This window comes from Podarcis cretensis (genome assembly GCF_951804945.1).
Source record: "Podarcis cretensis genome assembly, chromosome: 1".
Classification (NCBI taxonomy): Eukaryota; Metazoa; Chordata; class Lepidosauria; order Squamata; family Lacertidae; genus Podarcis; species Podarcis cretensis.
The window spans coordinates 110,319,001-110,338,653 of NC_137170.1; the positions used below are offsets into that span (position 1 = coordinate 110,319,001).

At 44.3% G+C, this 19,653-nt stretch overlaps 1 protein-coding gene, 1 long non-coding RNA gene and 1 pseudogene across 3 annotated transcripts in view; 1 reads left to right on the forward strand and 2 right to left on the reverse strand.

Moving 5' to 3' along the window:
- DPP4 (dipeptidyl peptidase 4) overlaps nt 1–3,855 on the reverse strand; it is a 51,463-nt gene extending 47,608 nt beyond the window's left edge. Inside the window, exons 1-2 of the mRNA XM_079978073.1 lie at nt 3,604–3,855; nt 2,500–2,587 (exon numbers count right to left, since the gene is read on the reverse strand). Of these exons, the coding sequence (XP_079834199.1) occupies nt 2,500–2,587; nt 3,604–3,609 (94 nt within the window). The 5' untranslated portion in view covers nt 3,610–3,855. The remainder of the gene's footprint in view (nt 1–2,499; nt 2,588–3,603) is intronic.
- An 840-nt stretch (nt 3,856–4,695) lies between these two features.
- LOC307220849 lies at nt 4,696–5,816 on the forward strand. Its single transcript, XR_013841130.1, has 2 exons — nt 4,696–4,902; nt 5,573–5,816. It is a non-coding gene; the product is annotated as an uncharacterized lncRNA (long non-coding RNA).
- Nucleotides 5,817–6,768: 952 nt separating this feature from the next.
- On the reverse strand, nt 6,769–8,421 carry LOC307218697 (protein TFG pseudogene; annotated as a pseudogene). The gene has a single exon. The product of its transcript is annotated as a protein TFG pseudogene (transcript).
- Between the last annotated feature and the right edge of the window lie 11,232 nt (nt 8,422–19,653).

Consider the following 19,653-nt stretch of genomic DNA (forward strand, 5'->3'; position numbering starts at 1 on the left):
GACTGCTATCCTAGAGGAAGTGTCTCTATGTTTTTCTAGAGGATTATTTCTTTTAGCAAGACAATGTTTTTTTTTCCCTTTGCAACATTTGTACTTGGTGCTTTAATTTCTTATAAAACAGAGTAAAACGTTTAAACTGAAAAGCTGTACCAAACACAGGACTCTATAATTAGACTGGACTTTGATCCCACTTAAGGCTTGTTTGAGATTACAGCTGCATTTTTAACCTTTACTTAATCAGGAACTTTGGACCAATGTTCAAGGGGTGAAAAAGAAATGTGTTCCAAGTTATCTGGATTGGTCTGGCTTGCCCACTAATACCCCCCCCCCCCCGATTCTTATTTTGTTTTGTCTCCTGCTTGCTCTTCAGTGGATATTATTTGTTGTTGTTGTTTTTCAAAATATGTGCAATTTACATTTAAAAATTGTTTTTAACATCCCTGAATATTATAAAGCGTCTCAGCACACTGCAACACACCATGCTTGTCGCCTATAGATCTGCAAGCAGCTAAGTGAAGCAGCTAGGGTTCCCTATTCACATCAATGGAGGTTTGCTCACAGCTGAAAACACAACTATATGTCAGTGTGTCATTTAATGAGTGCATGTTCAGCTGAATGGTTAAGGAAAAATCTGAGTATTCAGACTTACAAAAAAGGATGGACTCCCATACTGCAACATGCCTTTTGCTATCAGAAGGGGGACCACTCACCCACATTCTTACAGGATTGGGATGCAACTGGGCTCAATTTGACCACCCGGATCTAGCACAATCACAACCAGCTTCGCCTTCAGAAGGAATGCTTTCCAGGAGTTAATTAACAGCACTATTAACTTCCTAGCAACTCATTAGCTGTCATCATTTTTAGCTGCCAACAAAAATATTGTTTAAATTATATATAATTAAATTTGTAGCCAGTTTACTGAAATAGACATTGCCCAAAATGTGGAAACTGTCGAAGGCTACAGGAGAAATGTTGATGTTCCAGCAATTGCAGAATTCCAATACCTAAAGCCAGCATCTGGAACCATGTGAACAAGTTTAGTAGTCTGCACACCAAGACCACTATGCAAACCATAGCATATAATAGTCTTACTCCACTTCACTTTTTCATATGGAAACATTGTTTAAAAGATGTAGCAAGTAATTGCTCTTAAAACATCAAATGCTACTGTGTGTAAAACATTATGTATCTATATAAATGTTCTCTCTGAATCTACAAAGTAGAAACTTCCTTAAATTAGCTACAAATTGCAACTGCCTTTCATCTCCATGTTCGGCACTGCACTGTAAAATACCGTATATTTATTACGATGTGCACAAAGGGTAAAGAAAATTATACATTCTTTATAAACATACGCATACAATGTTTGCTGCTTGATCTCTATAACGTAAAAAATATTTATCTCCAACTGTAGCCTCACTCCTTTTAACAACCTTGCTTCGATCCACAAATTCTAGAAACGTACAAAGCCATACATTCCAGCAAGTTTACTGTAAAGAAAGTCATGAAATTTTCATTTGTAAGGAAGGTTGTTGTTGTTTATTTTGTACTTTTTGCAAATGTAATCTCAATGCGTAGCTTCCAAAAGAATGGCCCACTGAATCTATCACAAAATAAGGAGAGAGCATGCAGAACAGAAGAGTCTAGTTTTTGCAATGAATATGAAATATGAATATGAAAGTTTAGGCTACAATAAATCAGTTCATGGGATGCCACCAGTGGCGGAGCTTCATGTTCTGTCACCCGGGGCGGAGAGCAGGTGGGGGCGGGGCTGGCACGCGTCCCGGGGGCAGGGGGGGCAGCCATGATGGCATCCCACCTGGATCGTGCTTCCGGGGGCGGTGCACTCCACCCGCACTCCTCTTCCTCTGCCAGTGGATGTCACTTGCCTCCATCATTCATAACCATGGTGCAAAATGCACAGGCAGCTCCCCATTTGCATACACTCAGCACGCACACAACCACTGACATGCATGCCGCTTTTGGCACTGGAAGGGGGGGCAGGGGTGGAACGGGACAAAGGCGTAAGGGGGGGGCAGAATGGGGTGGGCTTCCACGGCTTCCACTGATACACATGTGCCTCGAAAAGCAACCCCCGCATAAATGGGGAGTTGCCTGTACCCTATCCCCTCCCTCTCCACCATAGCTGCTCTTTCCAAGTGCTCCTAACTGAGCGCAGGATCGGATTTAGGTTGAGAAGAGCCCAGGGCCATGAATTTTAGAGAAGCAAGCTGCAGGTGAGGCCATCAAAAGCATCCCCTTTCTTTATACATTAAAAAGCTGCACCTACATTTAAACACACAGATCTGGCCCTAGTTGGCAGCCAGAAGGATTGCTTTCCAGATGTTAATGAGCAGCGCTATTAACTTTCAAGTTATACATTCATATGATGCCAAATGACAAACATTCTGACCTCTCTTATGGTTTTCCATGCTGCTTGGAGGATGAAATCACTTCCTGTCACCTACCAAGAGACAATTAACACTGCAAACTTACTTTGGTTTGTCAGTAAAGCTACAGGAACAGCAATGGCCGTAATGAGAACTGCAACACCAAGAAATCCCAACAGATACTTCACTATGGTCTGGGAAGAAAAAAAGAAGGAAGTTAAGAAGTATGTAATGTGCATAAAGAGCACATATATTTCTATGGCAATCATAGACAATGATGCCCATGCATCAAATCCAACCCACAATTGGCCTACCATTTATGGGGCCTTCTTAAAGAGTTGTGTCTTTTTAAAGAAAATGTCTTTGTGCTGATTCACATTTGCACCACACTGACACATTTACCATTACTTATTAATGTGGCCAGCATGACTAAACCACTTCTGGTGCATTGGAACACCGTGATGGAAACCAGAGTGCACGAAAACGCCGTTTACCCTCCCACCGCAGCAGTACCTATTTATCTACTTGCACTGGTGTGCTTTCGAACTGCATCCCTACTGTAACTAGTGGAGGCTCTTCGACTTGGGTTTTGGGGGCATATCTTGTCCCCATTCAAAAAATTCTCTTCCATCTCCCCCCCCCCCTCTTCACACATCTCTAGTCCTTGCAATGCAGGAATCTCAGCTAAAGCATCCATGACCACCCAACCTCTGTCCCAACAGCTGTTATTTTCAGAAAGTTTCCCCTGATGTTTACTTCAGAAGTATAAACACCCCAGTCCCTCTCTGCAGACTTTCGGGGTTCTTTGTGTTTTACGCGCCTGAAATGGCATCAGACCAGATGGGAAGGCAAGCAACTTGCTCTTGAATCCGCACCCGCAGCCCAGCCCCAGGAGCGACCACGGGAAACCTTGCGCTTTCATTGGCGAGAAAGGAAAACGAGGAGCGTACGTCTGTCAGCCAGCATCTCTCTCCAGGGAGACGGGGGGGGGGGGGGGAGTGCGCGCGCGCGCGTAGATACACGAGGCGCCCGGAATGGAGCGAGAGGCTGAGGCAGCCTCCAAACTCCGGGCGCGCCCGAGCCGCCGCCGCCGCCGCCGCCCACGAACAGCCTCGTCAGGCGGCCGAGGCGAGTCGCGTTCCCGTCGCCCCGCGCGCCAGAGAAGCGGCCGAACTTGCCGCCAGGGCCACACGGCTCGCTTCCTACCCACCTTCATTGCGGGAGCAGGACGAGGGGCGAAACAGCAGCTGCTGAGGAAGCGCTAGAAGTGCAGGGTTTCGCCTCAAGCGCGCAAGACTTTGCTCCCGGATATGCAGAAGTTCTCCGTCAGCAGCAGCGGCGGCGGCGGCGGCGCCCCGTTAAATATTAGCGAGGTTTCCAAGCGAGGAGCAAAAACCTCCCGGCTGTCACACACAAACACGCTCACGCTCGGGACAGGACGGGCAGCCAGGCGCACGGGACGGAGGGAGGAGCCCGGCGGGGCGAGGGAGTCGGCGGCGGGGCGGGGCGGGGAATCCCAGCGTGAGGAGAGAGGGCCGGGCAGGCGAGGCGCCCACAGAGCGCTTGGGCGGGATACACTAGTCTCTCGCCACGTGGGCGCCAGTCCAGCTGGCCGGAGGTAGAGCAAGAGGAAAGCGCGGGCGCTGAGGTGAGCGGGGCCCGGATTGGGCGCCTGAGTTTGAAGGAAGGAGCAAGTCTCTGCGCAGGTAACTGGGCCACGCCCCTGCGTTCGGTTTCTAAAATGAGGTGAGTGGGGGCTGGCTGACTTCTCTTTTTCAGATTCAGGTAGGTAGCCGTGTTGGTCTGACGCAGTCGAAATAGAAATAAAATAAATAAATAATTGTCCAGTAGCACCTTCTAGACCAACTAAGTTTCTTCTGGTATAAGCTTTTGTGTGCATGCACACTTCTTCAGGGGACGCAGGTGGCGCTGTGGGTTAAAGCCTCAGCGCCTAGGGCTTGCCAATCGAAAGGTCGGTGGTTCGAATCCCTGCGGCGGGGTGCGCTCCCGCTGCTCGGTCCCAGCGCCTGCCAACCTAGCAGTTCGAAAGCACCTCCGGGTGCAAGTAGATAAATAGGGACCGCTTACCAGTGGGAAGGTAAACGGCGTTTCCGTGTGCGGCTCTGGCTCACCAGAGCAGCGATGTCACGCTGGCCACGTGACCCGGAAGTGTCTCCGGACAGCACTGGCCCCTGGCCTCTTAAGTGAGATGGGCGCACAACCCCAGAGTCTGTCAAGACTGGCCCGTACGGGCAGGGGTACCTTTACCTTTACCTTTACACTTCTTCAGATATGTGTATCTGAAGAATACACATGGACAATTTTTCTCTTTCTCATTTCTCTTTAGGCTCCAGTCCTCCACCCACTCAGGAGGAAGCCCCATGGGACTCAAAGCCTGAGTAGACTTGGCTAGCATGGCACTAAGAAGCTGTTCTTCTGAGCTCAGTTTAGTTGCATCTTTATGGGCAATTGAAATGATCGTGGAGGTAGAGGCTGTCGTGGAAAAAAGGTAAAGGACCTCTAGATGGTTAAGTCCAGTCAAAGCGACAATGGGGTTGTGTCGCTCATCTCGCTTTCAGGCCACAGACAGCTTTCCATGTCATGTTGCCAGCATGACTAAGCTGCTTCTGGTGCAATGGAAGCCAGAGCGCACAGAAATGCCGTTTATTTCCCGCTACAGTGCTACCTGTTTATCTACTTGCACTGGCGTGCTTTCAAACTGCTAGGTTGGCAGGAGCTGGGACAGAGCAACGGGAGCTCACCCCATTATGCAGATTTGAACCGCCGACCTTCCGATCAGCAAGTCCAAGAGGCTTACTGGTTTAGACCACAGCAACACCTGCATCCCAAAAGGCTGTGATGTGGTGGAGGGGAAAATAGGGGAGTGCAACTCCTGGTGGTTCCTCCCCCCCCCCCCCAGCAGAAGCTATGTGTTATTAGCCAGAGATCTAGGTGAGTGAGAGATTCACCTTGCTCTAGCCCAGAGTTTCCCAAACTTGGGTCTCCAGCTTTTGTTCTCCAGCTGTTGGGTCTCCAGCTCTTGTCATCCCTAGCTAGTAGGGATGATGGGAATTGTAGTGCAAAAACAGTTGGAGACCTACATTTGGGAAACCTTGCGCTAGCCAGTGGTTCAGATGATAAGACCTTCAAGGGTATTTATTATTATAATTTTGTGGCAGATTAGCATAGAGGAACTCAGAAGATAAATAATTAAGAAGAGGCTGCATACTTCTTTCCACTGGAAACAGAATTCACGTACTGAATCACAGAGGAAGTTCTTTGATGTTTATGCTGTACGAATCTGTCTCATTATGAGGGGATTCCCCACATTGGATTTTGGTTGCACAAAACAAACAGAGAAACACAGCCTTCAGTTTTTCAGCTTTCAGTAGCAGAAACATTAAAATGATCTTTGGCTTTGGATTCCCCCCCCCCCGAATTGCACCTTATGTGAGTTGTACATGGTGGTAGGGATAGATATTCCAGATGTCAGAGTCCAAGGGTGTGAAGTTCCCTAAAAGTAGTAATTGAGATACCTGGGAAATGTTAACAGAACACAACCCTCTGAATAGGGATGTGCTTGAAAAGAAAAGTATAAAAACCAGGCACATTTTTCAGAATAACTTTGTGGGGTGATATATGCAAGATAATGTATCATACATCACATTGAAAAGTCTATAAAAATGACACATGCAAGAAATGGTTATATAACCAGAAATGGCACGTGTGAAATAAATGACATATGCAAAGTGACATGCAAGAGTGATGAAAGTGACATATGTAAGATCATGTCTTACACGCATTAATTGATCAATGCATCCCCTGTTCCTATTCTCCTAATAACTACCATAGAACATAGATTACAATCCTCATTTGTAAATTGGTGTATTTGCCTCTAGCACTTGTACAATCAAAAGGATATTGTTTAGTCAGGAGTGCTGTGACATTAAAAACTGGTGACATGGGGTTGGCAGCTATTCATCACATTATTTATGATATGACATGACATTAGGATACTGGCTATTCAATTAAGTCTTCTGGGTGGGTCACAACACAATATGATATTAGACCATATATTATTACAGCCAAGATAAAATCAGAAAGCAGCAGCAAAATGAGATTAAGAATCCCCCCCCCCTTTTTACTCGTTAAAAGTTTGTGGTATTTTTGTATGTTTTTAAAGCAAGCACAGAATATAATGCTGCCTAAAAACCCACAGAGGGGAAAGCAATAAGTGCCAATAGATAAAGGTGCAATTCCATACAGTTCCATTGAATTTAGTGGGGCTTGCTTCCAGAGAAGTGTGTACAGGATTGCAGCCTAAAAGCATGTAATTGAAATCTTGAGAAAATGAAGTCTCTAGCTGGCACAGCTAGATTTTTCACCTATTAGTTTAATATGGCAAGTCGGAATGTCATTACTTTACAAACATTTAGGTAGTGTTTCCAATATTAAACTAGAAAGCCAATACAATTTAAAGCAGGAAACAAGATTAATTTGGTCATTTATCCCAGCAAATTATACAGCAACAGTGATACCATAGAATATTCTGCCTTTCATTAGTTTCCATATTTTAGTTAAAGAACCTTGGAGTCTGTATGGATGGAATAGCAATGGCAACAACTTGGACTTACTTGGGGCCCGTCAACAGCACAGCTTCCTTATCGATAGCCAGGACCTGGCTGGGTGTAACCCTGGCCAAAAGGAGGGCGATTGTGTGCATATGGATTAGGGCCACTTGGAGGGGGTGTCATAGTAGTTCCAGGCGGTGGAGTGAAGCCTGGTCTTGGCTGATAAGCACCTGGCTGGCTGGGAGCCATTCCAGTTTGTGAAGCTGGGGTCACATTATAGCTGGCTGACTGTGAAGCCTGTGTTGTGTAGTTCTGTGCAGGAAAGGTGCCTGCCTGATACTGCTGGGGAGGCTGAGCTGGCAGCTGCTGAGGTTGAGGCTGGCCAGGAAACCCAGGAGCTGGAGCCTGTGAGGGCTGCTGGCTGCATGCTTGGAGCTGCTGTGCTTGTTGAGGAGCAGTCTGCTGGCTGTAGCCTGCTGGATACTGCATACCATACTGTGGCTGAGGCTGAGGCTGCTGAGCAGGGTATCCAGCTTGTTGTGGATATATCTGGCCTTCCATCTGACCAGTTTGTGGCTGAGTTCCTCCATATGGTGGCTGCTGTGGTTGAACTCCAGGTGGATGAGCTGCAGAAGATGAAGAAGCAATGCTATCGGGTGTTCCGGAACGTTCTTCTACAGGGGCACTGGGGGGTCTCGAAACCTGATCATCTGCCAGCTCAAATGCTGACATGACATTTTTGTTGATTTCATCTTGATTTTTTAATGGATCAAAAGCAGACATACTTGCTGCTAGAACTTGAGTAGAAGGCTTGACAGTGGAGTCAGTAGTAGCAGGCTTATCTTCCCTACTCTCTGCAACATCATTTTCAGGGAGGCTTGTGGAAAGTCCTGGTTCAGCTGGGGGCTCTAGGCAATCCCGCAAACGATTCACTTTGTTACGAAGTTCTATCAGCTCTCGACGGAGGTATTTCACTTGATTAGATTCTAGAGGCCTTGGCTGCCCATTCACAAACAGTGTCAATTTCAGTATCCTACTGCACTGAATTGCAAAAGAAAGATCTGAGCTATCAAAGATTGTTATAAGATCTCCATCTTCGTCTTTGTATTTTATTGTAACTTCATCATTGCTCACAAGCTTTCCCCTGAGAACTCTCTGCATCATCAGCACTAACTCGTCATAGGTGATGTCCTCATTGTGAATGGGAATTCTTCTAATATCATCACCCATTTGAGCTTTAATTATAAGCTTTCCACTCAAATCCAGTTGTCCATTCATGGTTAACTCTCGCCTTCTTACACAGCTGTCTTGGAAAATGTATTGAGTAGCTGGGCAGATTATCCCTTTTACTTTCAGCTGGAGGTCAGATGTCCCACCATGCAGCAGTGGTTAGTAAAATATAACAATAGGCAGCAGTGTGTGGAATTGCTGCCGCCGCTGCCGTACGTGGCAAAGAGACTCGGTTGCTGCTGCCGCTCCATGCTTTTCGAGGGTATGGTAGATAAACAGATTAAGGTCGAAGTTATGCCTGGTGGCTTTTGTAAAATTTCTGTTTAACAGTCGCCATCATGATCAGCCCTTAAAAAACAGGAGTGGAAGCAGCTGCTTTCTGGTCAGAGCTGTATTGGCCCTGTAATTTGATAATAAGCACCAACAGGAAGAAAAGTTGGTTTGTTTCAGCCGCAATAAATCTTTCAGCAAGTTCGAGATTTCTTCTCTTACCTCTGCACCGATTGTTGTTTCTCGTCCCCCATCCACCTCACCCTGCCAAAAAGTTATGACAAAGGGCTGATTACTTTTTCCATGTCCAAAGCTGATAAAGTGTTCATTATGAGGGAAGGCATGTACGAACATTTTTTAATAATGTCCAAATGGATAGGAAAAATGTGGGTAAACAAAAGGCACAATTTCCTGCACCCTTAAAAGCTTTCAAAGCAAGCACCCATATATTCAAGGCATAGGCACAAATGTTCATTGCCAGGAAATAAGCATATGGCTAAAAAAGAAAAATCTTTGAGAAATCAGGATTTAATAATGAGAAGAAGAAAAATATTAGAACACATTCTGATAATGAGAACTAAAATCTATTGCAAATCTATCACGGAGAGGCTTTAAAGAGCTTTCCATTTCTTTTAATTGCCTAAAAACAATAACTGGCATTCAGAATGCTATGAAGAGATGCAAAAGTGAGATTTATTTCAAAACTCACTAGCTACACATTTACAAGTATTTGTGTGAAAAAGAGTACACTTACTGATTTGTTCAGCTCAGCTATTTTGTACACACACAGAGAGAGAGAGAGAGAGAGAGAGTAATTGAACACTGCATCTGAATAGCCATACAAATGTACAGCTCAAGTATTTGTGTACACAGATTGTTGAATGCACAATGTGAACATCCTTAAGAAGTGGACAAAAAAAGAAGGAAGAAAGTTATTATTCTTCTGGACATACAGCCACGCTCATATCCTCGTGCAGGAGAAGAATGATATATTGAGTCCAGTGCTTGCATAATATGGCGTGGCATTTTAAAACATCATTTCTTTACGCTTAGAAGTTTAGGCAGTCCCAGCAATTGTGAACGTACCCACATCTGCCCAGTGATGCAGGAGTATTCCAAGCTCACAGTCCCAACTTTGTTCACCTGTGGCATGTGCAGGTAGAAAAAGACATCACCTAATCAAAGGATCGAAAAGCAGGTATGTTGAGAATGAGCACGAACAATTCCAGATTGAGAAAAGCTACATTTTTGTGTTGCAAGCAGGTTCATGTGTACGCAGCCCCATTTTTAATGATGCACTTTGATCCTTCAATTTGCCACAAAGGTACATTTCGATGGCACCTGGCAGCATCAGGCTGTCACCAACAAGGAATCATTTAGTATAGTGAAACAGGGTTTATGTAACACTCTCCTTAATGAAATCACCTGCAATGAGCTCAAGACAAGAGAGCCTTCTTATAAAAATGATGCATTATTTTTATAACCTTATTGTCAGATGACCCATTTTTTGTTTCTGTGTCTTTAAAATATTCTGCTTAATTTATCTTGCTTTGCTTTTAATTGAGATTCTGCATAACACTGATTTTTTTTTTAATATGAGTTTGTGGTATAGAAGTGAATGCACAGTAATAGACAGGTGTTGATGATAAACTGGTTTTGCAAATGAACCTAGAGGAAATGTGATTTCTCCATCTCCACTTTACTGAAGATTAAAGGTAAAGGTAAAGGTACCCCTGCCCGTACGGGCCAGTCTTGACAGACTCTGGGGTTGTGCGCCCATCTCACTTAAGAGGCCAGGGGCCAGCGCTGTCCGGAGACACTTCCGGGTCACGTGGCCAGCGTGACATCGCTGCTCTGGCGAGCCAGAGCCGCACACGGAAACGCCGTTTACCTTCCCGCTGGTAAGCGGTCCCTATTTATCTACTTGCACCCGGAGGTGCTTTCGAACTGCTAGGTTGGCAGGCGCTGGGACCGAGCAGCGGGAGCGCACCCCGCCGCAGGGATTCAAACCGCCGACCTTTCGATCGGCAAGTCCTAGGCGCTGAGGCTTTAACCCACAGCGCCACCTGCGTCCCCTTTACTGAAGATTAGCATGCTCCATTTGTTTCATATCAGTGACAACAATGGTTTTAGTCATTCAGGAGCTCTGTAAGATAAATGCGTCTCTAATATAAAGCCTCTGCTGTGGTTACTTTTTTGATTATCAAAATACATTTCTTGTCAAATGGTACCAAAAAATTAACCCTATGAGATACACACTGTATTTCCCAATGAGCAAGTTTCAGGGCAACTGAAGCGAATACCTGTGCAATTTTTACTGAGTTTTAGTAAAATGAAAAGCATTTTCTCTAATTTTTCATGTTTCAGAAATTACTCATTTTTAGAAATGGTGGGTGCGTATGCCATTTCCTGTTTTTTCTGCTATCTGTCCAGTGTTTGAGCCATAAAAATTGGAACTGGAAATACATTATTACAGGCTCATCACTTGTCCCCTTACTCTTAAGCACAACCGTAAACCAGTTCAGATAGATGCTTGCTTAAATCTGCTTTCAAGAGTTGCTACTCAAATGTCATTTCACTCTTTTCATAATTTATTGGGTGGCCTTAAATTTGTAGCACAGTATTTCAGAAAATGCATGCAGACTTGAGGACAGAAGTGAAAAAGGGTACTGAAGACTATTAGATGGAGCTTTCTGTGTCCCCCTCTCTCCTTCCAAAGGCAATTCCATTGGAATACCAGATTCCATTCTGGCTAATTCAGTAGGGATAGGAGAGAATTTTGATTCACTTCACAGCAGTTCAGATTTTCTCTGTCCAAAACAATATGCGAGCTAAAACACATTCGTCTTTCTAAATTCTTAAGTTTTCTGAATTTCACAGTGCCAAGAAAAGTGTACAAAAATGCATGTGCCAGGGCAAAGTGTGCATAAAAGGCAAGTATTAGCAAAAAGAATATTAAAAAGCATCATATTAGGGGAAATGGCTTTGCAAAAATGTGTGTATTAGGCAAAATTACATGCAAACATATTAGGAGACATTTGCAGGTGAATTTTCATGAGGACTTAAACAAAAAAGAATTCACAAATTGATGTAGGAATGTGGAGGATTGATTTTAAGATTAGAAAAATGAGAAACCAAAATTGACAGGTTTGCCCATCACTATCCCCCATACAAAGTTGGGCACTAAAATGCAAATTCCGTTATTCAGATCATCAGGACCTCCCTTGAAGCGAATTAATAGGCAAAGCTCAAAGGCCACCTCTTATGATTGAAGAGCTCTAGTCTCAAACCACACACTATATGGCACACAGGCAGGGAAACTACAATGGAACATTATAATGCTCATAGTGTGCTGGGGGAATGGGGAATTCTGACCTGTTTTGGAATTCTGACCTCTCTTATCAGGTAAACTTCATGTCTGAAATGCTTGCTGATAAATGTAAAAAAAAAAAAAAAAGTTCATTTCTCTAATGATATGTGTAGATCATCTGCGCATCAAATTCCAGCTTTCTGGGTAACCTAATGCACGTTATAGCTGAGGGATAAAAATCTTTCCTTCGCCATTTGCATTTCTATCAAGCGATGCAAGTGCCTTGGTTTATGTGTGCACCAAACCTTATCTTCTGAGCTGGTGGGGGAGCAGCTTTGAGACCCCAGTTTTTTCCCTGTTCTCAGCACACAGCTTGCATATTCTCAGATACGTACCACAACAGAATGGCAGCAGGTATCATCCACTACAAAACAGCGCAAAGCCTTGGTAAATCTGGCAAGTAACGTTTACACACTTGCCTGGAAGCTCATCCCACTGAACTAAATGCAGCTTGCTTCTGAGTAGACAGACATAGGTTCGCACTATAAAATGCCTTAACAAAAATGAAGCAAAAGCGCTTATCTCTGAAAAAATGCAGGATAAATAGTGACTTAAAAGGGGAAAGAAGCACATTAGTATTGAAATATACATTGAGGTTAAAAACCCAGAAAGAAGGAACATATGAGGCAGAGGAATGCTCCAGATGCAAAGACATAATGGGGGGAGCATCTTTTGTATGAAATATTTTTAGTCAGATTTTCTTTAACTGCCACCAGCTTTATGAAATGAAACATTCCAGATAGTGCCTTGCTGCATTTTTCATGGTGTCCCCGTGTTTTAATGCAAAAAATGAGGCTGGGTCAAACAAGGGTCCATTGTTTCCCTTTATCCTGGAAGAGATTTCTGCAGGTCTGCAAAAAAATGTAAGAGCCAAATGTCAAACTGTTTCCTCCTCTTCACTGATATTAATGGCAAAGCTCCAAAAAATAGGCATCCTGACATTTCAGTTGGGATCTCTGAATCCTTTGTTTGTAAACTAACAGGTTACATTCTGTACTTTTTGTAGGGAGCTGCTTCCAAAACTGTGGGACCCGGCAGCCCTCAATTGACCAGGGTGGGATCAGTGAGTGAAAGAAGGTGGTTTTCCAAATACATGAGCACTTTAGGGTCCAGTTGTCAGCTATATGCCAGGAATATTTATTATTATTATTCTGCAGTGATTTCTAATGGGAACTATACAGCACTTTCAGGCAGAGTGGGGTAGAGAGCATGATTACAAACTTCAGGGCTTTCAGAACATTTGGGAGCAGATGAGGGTCTATTGTACGACCCACCCACCTCTTAATCTTTGCTGTAGGTGTGTAATGGAGGTGCATGGACGTCCCCTCACCGGACTACCCACCTGTAGTCCACCATTTGCCACTCTTGAAGCGCCACCACTGCCTCTCTGTTGCAGCAAAACAGTCAGCAATGTGTCTGTAGGGCTCTTCAGTGGTGCCTTGCTCTGGGGAAGTCTCGCTTGCACAGTGGTAGCAAAAATGAGAGAGAGAAAGGGAGAAGCTCAGTGCACAGGGGTAGAGGCATCTAGGAGGAATCAGTGGAATCAGAATGAATTGAACTGCCCTTGTCCCCACTCCCTTCATCTTGCAGTGGATTCCGATAGCTGAACATTGCTCACCCTGCCCAGAGGATAAAATCCCAGATTAAAGATTTGTCTTTTAAAAAGTGGCACACAACAAAGAAGAACAGAACAGGACGCCTCCCTCCCTTTGTCGTTGTTCTGCTATCAAGATCTTTTTTTTTAAAAAAAGGCTCAAATTAAGCTATTCTGATTTTATCTGTAAGCCGCATGTTATGGTAAGAGGCAGGGTATAAATAAATAAGTGTACTAAAATCAATAAATTGGCACTTTCTGGAAAACTTGTTTCTCCCTTGTTATGTAGTGTTTGTATCCTGCTCTTCTTCAATAAGTACGTAGGTATTGAACAGAACAGAATAAACAGAAAAGTTAATCATTTACTACAGAAATTTCCTTGTTTTTATGAGCTTCAAGAATCTGTCACCTCATGTTCCATCTTTCACTACCTCTGCCACCTCTCCATTCTGCCCTTTAAGAACAACTGCACAACCACTCACCCAGTTCCGGACACAAGTAATGATGTAGAGGAGGGCCAGCACGGAGGAACATAGTTCCAGGACTTTCTCCTGGCCAGCAATGATGATGTCATGACTCCAGAGTCCAGAAGGAGTCAGGGCACTGAGTTGGAGTATATGGTGTTGCCAGCTAATGAGCCAGCCCGGGTTACTGGTTCTGAGCCTGCTGCTGATCGTCAGGGAAACACCATATCTGAGGCTGACTCATTGAAAGAGATGCTGCAGCACCCAAGCTTCTTGAACTGGAACCAGGACCCTCACAGGTGCCTTTTCCTGAGCCTCAGGAACCAGATGCTACCAGCCCAACAGCCCCCAGACAGAAAGCCACAGAGCACAGCATGCCCATCTTCAGGCCAGCGATCTTAGTTCTGCTGAAGGGGTGGAGCCTAGGAGGGGTGGACTGGAAGCAGAGGCTCAAAAGACCTCAGCTCACTTCCAATCCTTGTCAGAGAAAGTGGCTCACTAGGAGCTCTCCGTGGTACTTGGTGGGCACCTTCACAGTTCCAGAACAAGCCATCACAAGGATGACTGACAGACCCTCCTTGTTCTGTTGATTGAGTGAGGTGATGCTGAGGCTTCCATGCTTTTCTGTTGCCTGTGATATATTAGTATAGTCTGAGACTGAGTCTGGCCTGCTATTCTGAAACTGCCACCAGAGTCCAATGTAATGGATGAAAACAGTTCCATGAGTGGTTTTTGTTTTTTGTGTTTTTTACACTCTTCCTGGAGACATGACTATGGAGGATGTCTGGATAGCCTCTTGCACCTTGAAATGTACAACTAGGCGACTGACTCATCCATGTCCCCTCTCCATCTTATCTGGCATGCTATTTTTATGTCCTCTAAGGTCTGACCCTACTTGGCCCAGCTAGTGTCCAGCAAAGTTCCTCCATTAGTATCCTAATGAGAGGGCCATGTTGGCCTGGAGACAATGAGGAATGATGTTCTTTGAAGATATTGCAGGCACTTGCCCCACACCCCCACACCTGGCTGGAAGTGATAGCATCTTGAAGTTAGGTGAACCATAGCTGAGTTGTTTTGTATGTGAGTTTGGATGACATTGGAGAAAAGGAGACACAGAGAGGCTCATCTTTATCTGTAGTTTTCGTTGCAAAGCTGTGGTGTGGACAGGTTCCCTGGAAACCTTATGGGGAAGCAAGATCTGTTGGAGTGTTAATGCTGTTACTCTTTCCACCCCATGCTCAGGTTTTATATGTGTGTTAATAAATCCATATACAGCTGGCGGCCATTTTAGGTGTGTCCATTTGACGTGTAACTGCCACCACACAGGTCCTTTTGAACCTGGAAGAAAGCAGAATGGGGGTGGAACAGGGCCAGAGTGGGGTGCACTTATATGTACTCCACCAATGTGTGTGAGGGCTGGGAAGACAACCTTTGTGCGAAATGGTTGCCACCTGTACCCTAAACCTACCTACCACAGTCTCCTTTGACCATCAACCCAAGGAAACTGAGCCCTAGGTAAGCACAGGCACCTCTTGAATCTCTTGAATGACCTGCTTGAGTGAGTCTCCAGCAGCATATGACTTGCAAAAAGGTCGCACAGAAAGGCGAACTTGATAAACCTTGATCTTATCTAGAAAGGAAATTCTGACAATCACTTTTGCTGATGAGGCTTGCTGATTATTAAGAGAGATCTAGATGAGGGCCAATATGTTTGCTTCCTGGAATTTAGCGGCTTGAGGTCATAGTCTGAAAGAGATAACAGACATTTTCCAATGAAACCTCAGTCATGCTTCGTTTATTGCTAGTAGTATGGCTCTAGGAAATGTCAAAGTAGTCCTCACAGATACATCTACACAGAAGTAAGACCCACTGATGTCAATGGAATTTACTTCCAGGTAAATCTAGGACTGCAGATGAAGAGGATGAAAGGAACCACAGGAGATCGGTGTCTTCTGTTCCTGTTTGCATTTCTCCAAGGGAAATAATGTCTATTTGACTGCTTTTCTCAGGTTAGAAGAGACACGCACAGATAGAGAAGCCCTTTCTTGCTGCACTCAATAGACAGTTTACAGAACAGCTTATTATGAACTGGTTTTGTGTTCAATCCTGACATGAGTTCAAGGCAACCGTGAGGGTTTAGATTTTGTTTCAGTTCCAGCCTCTCTACAGTCGAGTTTCATTTGGGTTCAGATTCAGTCCAACTCTCTGCTTACCAGCCACAGATGTAAAAATAACATTGGCTCACATTTGCCTGTCTCCAAATTGTGATGAACTTGTGTGTTATCATAAGATGAAAAAACATGCCTAGGGTTGCTCTGTAAGGGGGAAAGGTAATTTTAGCTTGATCTACCTTACATCCTTCATGAAGGTCACATCCAGATTATGCATTTAAAGCACATGACTTCCCCCAAGGAATCCTGGGAACTGTAGTTCATTAAGGGTGCTGGAAATTGTAGCTTTGTGAAGGGACAGCTTTGTATAGTTCCCAGGACTCTTTGGAGGCAAGCCATGCAGTTTAAATGTGTGATAGACATTGAACGTTCTTTTGTAATTCAAGAAAACAGTTAATAAAAATTATTTCCAAAAAATAATAATGTATGAAGTGGATGTGACCTTTATCTGCCTTTTGGGGGTCAGGGTGGGGCAGTTGTTTTCTTAGCCCTCAAAAAAAATTACATTTTTGAGGATGTTGGTGTTGATATTTGGTGTGGAAACACACTAAACGATCAAGTGCAATGGGCACTTCTGAATAATATTCGTTGAGACATACACACTTTAAAGCACAGTGAAAGTGATTTTGACATACATTTTCTGCATCCTAAGGAATTTGTTTGGAAGGAAGGCAGAGCGGCTGTGGCAAAACCGCTTCCACCACACTTCTCATCCTCAAGGAGTTACTTCCAACGGCTATCTTGTTCCTGTCCATTTGCTTTTAAGTTTGGAGAGGATTTGTTTGGGCAGCAGTCGTTAGAGAGAACTGTAATTACCACCCATCTACAGTTATGAGTCTAAGAGAAATTAGATCCTCGTGCACATCCCCCGTCAGCAGTACTCGGATATAAACAATATCAGAAGTAGCTGCATGAAACTCAGAGGAATTCAAAAGAAACCCTTTGCCTTCTTAATGCATTCTTCCGCCTTGCATCGTGAAGCTTCGGGGGGGTGGACTTTTCTAATAGCTTCACTTTAGCATAGCTCTAATCTCCCCACCCCACCCCCCACCCCTACCCAGATATACTGACAAACACAGCAGAGCATATATCTACACACCACAAGTGGAGTTATTCATAGCAGAAACTGAAACTCAAGCTTCACATAGCTCTCTAGGGGGAATTCTCTCGCAAAGACTCCGCAAAGAAGCCAGTTGTCAGGCCTCTGTGCTTTTCTAACCACAGCAAACGCAATGAAAGGCTGTTTGTCTAACTGGAAAGGTTTGGGTAGAACAAACCGCACGAGAGAAGGAGATCATATGATAAAGGCAATCATACGCAAAACAAGAAGGTGCTGTTTGTCAGGCTGGGGGCGGGGAGGTGGGAGGATGGGCCATGAAAGTGCTATTTAGAGGGAAACTTAAGAGATCAGTAAGAGGAACCTTACAGATGGGGAACCTTTGACCCCACCATGAATTCCCAACACCCATCATCCTTGACAATGGGGCATGCTGACTGAGAATGATTGGAACTGGAATTCTAAAAACAACTGGAAGGCCTTCCTATACAGGATACTTTAATGTACCCATGAAAGGTGAAATCTGCCTTGAAAGACATCTGTGGGGAAGGCATTTCTTAACCCTTTGCCACTGGAGGTTTTTCTGCTGAAATCAAATGCACACACTTGTGGGTTTTTTCCACAGGAAAAAAGAAAACAATGAAGTGGAAAAGGTTGAAAAGCTCCTCCCCTGATGATCTTCCACGGTGAATAATAGCCCTTGTAATATATGGACTGACCACAAGTTTGGTTCAGACTCTGATTTGGTGTCCAGAGAACCTTGAAGAAGTTTCAGAGAACTTGGGGTGAATGATTCAGCTCAGGTTCCATCCTGCTGTAACTTTCCTTCCCCTTTGACAGAAGTGGATGAAATTTTCAGGCATGCCAGTCCATCCAGAATGGATCGAACCTGACATATGGCAGATAAGGGTTTTTCTTCTTCTCCTTGGTACCTTTAAATCTAATCCTTATAACCTTTGGTGAAAGAATTGCATGATATTCACTATGTTGCCCTATCTGAGGGCACAGATCCTGACCAATATCAGCAGGACAGCTTTCCTGGTTTTCCTGCAAGAAGGAGCTGTTGCAAGTTTAGGATGGGTGCAAAATGGAATAACTTAATCTCCCCTTGTGCTTTGTGGGCAATTGGTCTGAAGATGCTCAACAGGACAATCAGAAAATGGAATGAGGCGAAGGTTCCATTCTTCTGGGCTCAGCCGAGGGAGGAGAACTTCAATCATTGCAGAAGCCACCAATACACTTGCTGAAAGCACAGCAGGATAAATGCTACCACTGCTCCCCCCCACCACCACCACTACCAAACCCCCAAACATTGCATGGTGCAGCAAAAAGGGATAAACCTGTTTCTATCTTCTGCAAGAAATGGCAGTGTTGCACATATGGCAAAGAAACCACCCCCAATCGTGTTGGGCATTTTGGGAGTTTCTATTATTTCTCTAAGTTCTTCCATTCAACTTCCCTTGGTGTGGAAATTTCAGTTTTCTTCCTGATCCTGCTACTACTACCACCTAATTTCTCTCCATGGAAATTTGCATATTTCCACTTTTTAAGGGAACGGATCTATTTTGTATTGTGATTATTTAAAAAAAAAAAAGGGGGAAGTGTGACTCAGACCTGCATGCTGTTTTCAGATAAAACTATTCCAGATGTTGGGCTAGGAACAGTTAATTTACAACACTGATCTCTAATTACAGCACTTTGGCTTCCGCCCATCCATGCCAAGTCATCTGAGAAGCAGATCATAAAGTCAGCTCTGAAATAGTCCTGCAGTGCTGCAAAACACAGCCGTCCCAAACCAGGCAATGATGTGCATTTTTAAAATCCCAAATGGTCTCAAAGGCAGAGTTCAGACTTCTTGAAAATTAGTGGGCATATATGACTGCCACAGTCCTTGGCTTTCCTGCTGAAATCAGCAAAACTACTATATTTTGTCTCAGCTGAGCTGTGTGCTTTCCTGTCCTACTGAGCAGTATTCTTTAGATGAGCTCTGTGGAAAGTAACATTTCTTAGGGCTGGGTGTCCATATTTGATGGGACTACAACTCCCAGCATTCATGACTGCAGACCATGTGGCTAGGGCTTATGGGATTTTCAGCCCCCAAACATCTGGAGGTGTTGGCTAGTCCCATTGGCTAACCCTGCGATAGGACACTGTGTAGAAACCCCAACTTTCTCATTCTCACATATTTGGAGGAAGGTAACAACAGCAACAACATTTCAGATGTAGACTGTGAGTGCTTGAGCCCTCTGGCCAAGGCAGCAGCTAGAAAGGTGAGAAAATGGACCATGATGCAGTTCTGCGCTATAAACTCTCTGTGCTCACGGCAACAAAAAGTCATCCTTCTGCTATTTGTGAATATGTTCAATGATATCTAGGAAACTGTAGATAACCTCCTGTGCCTTTATGCCAATGAAGGTTCAATGGTTACAGCTTAATATTTTACTCTGCTGTCCTTATACCTGCTCTGAAAATGTCTGTCAGGTGCTAAAGACAAAAATCATAACCAGGGGCGCCATTGGGGCAGGACCTTCAG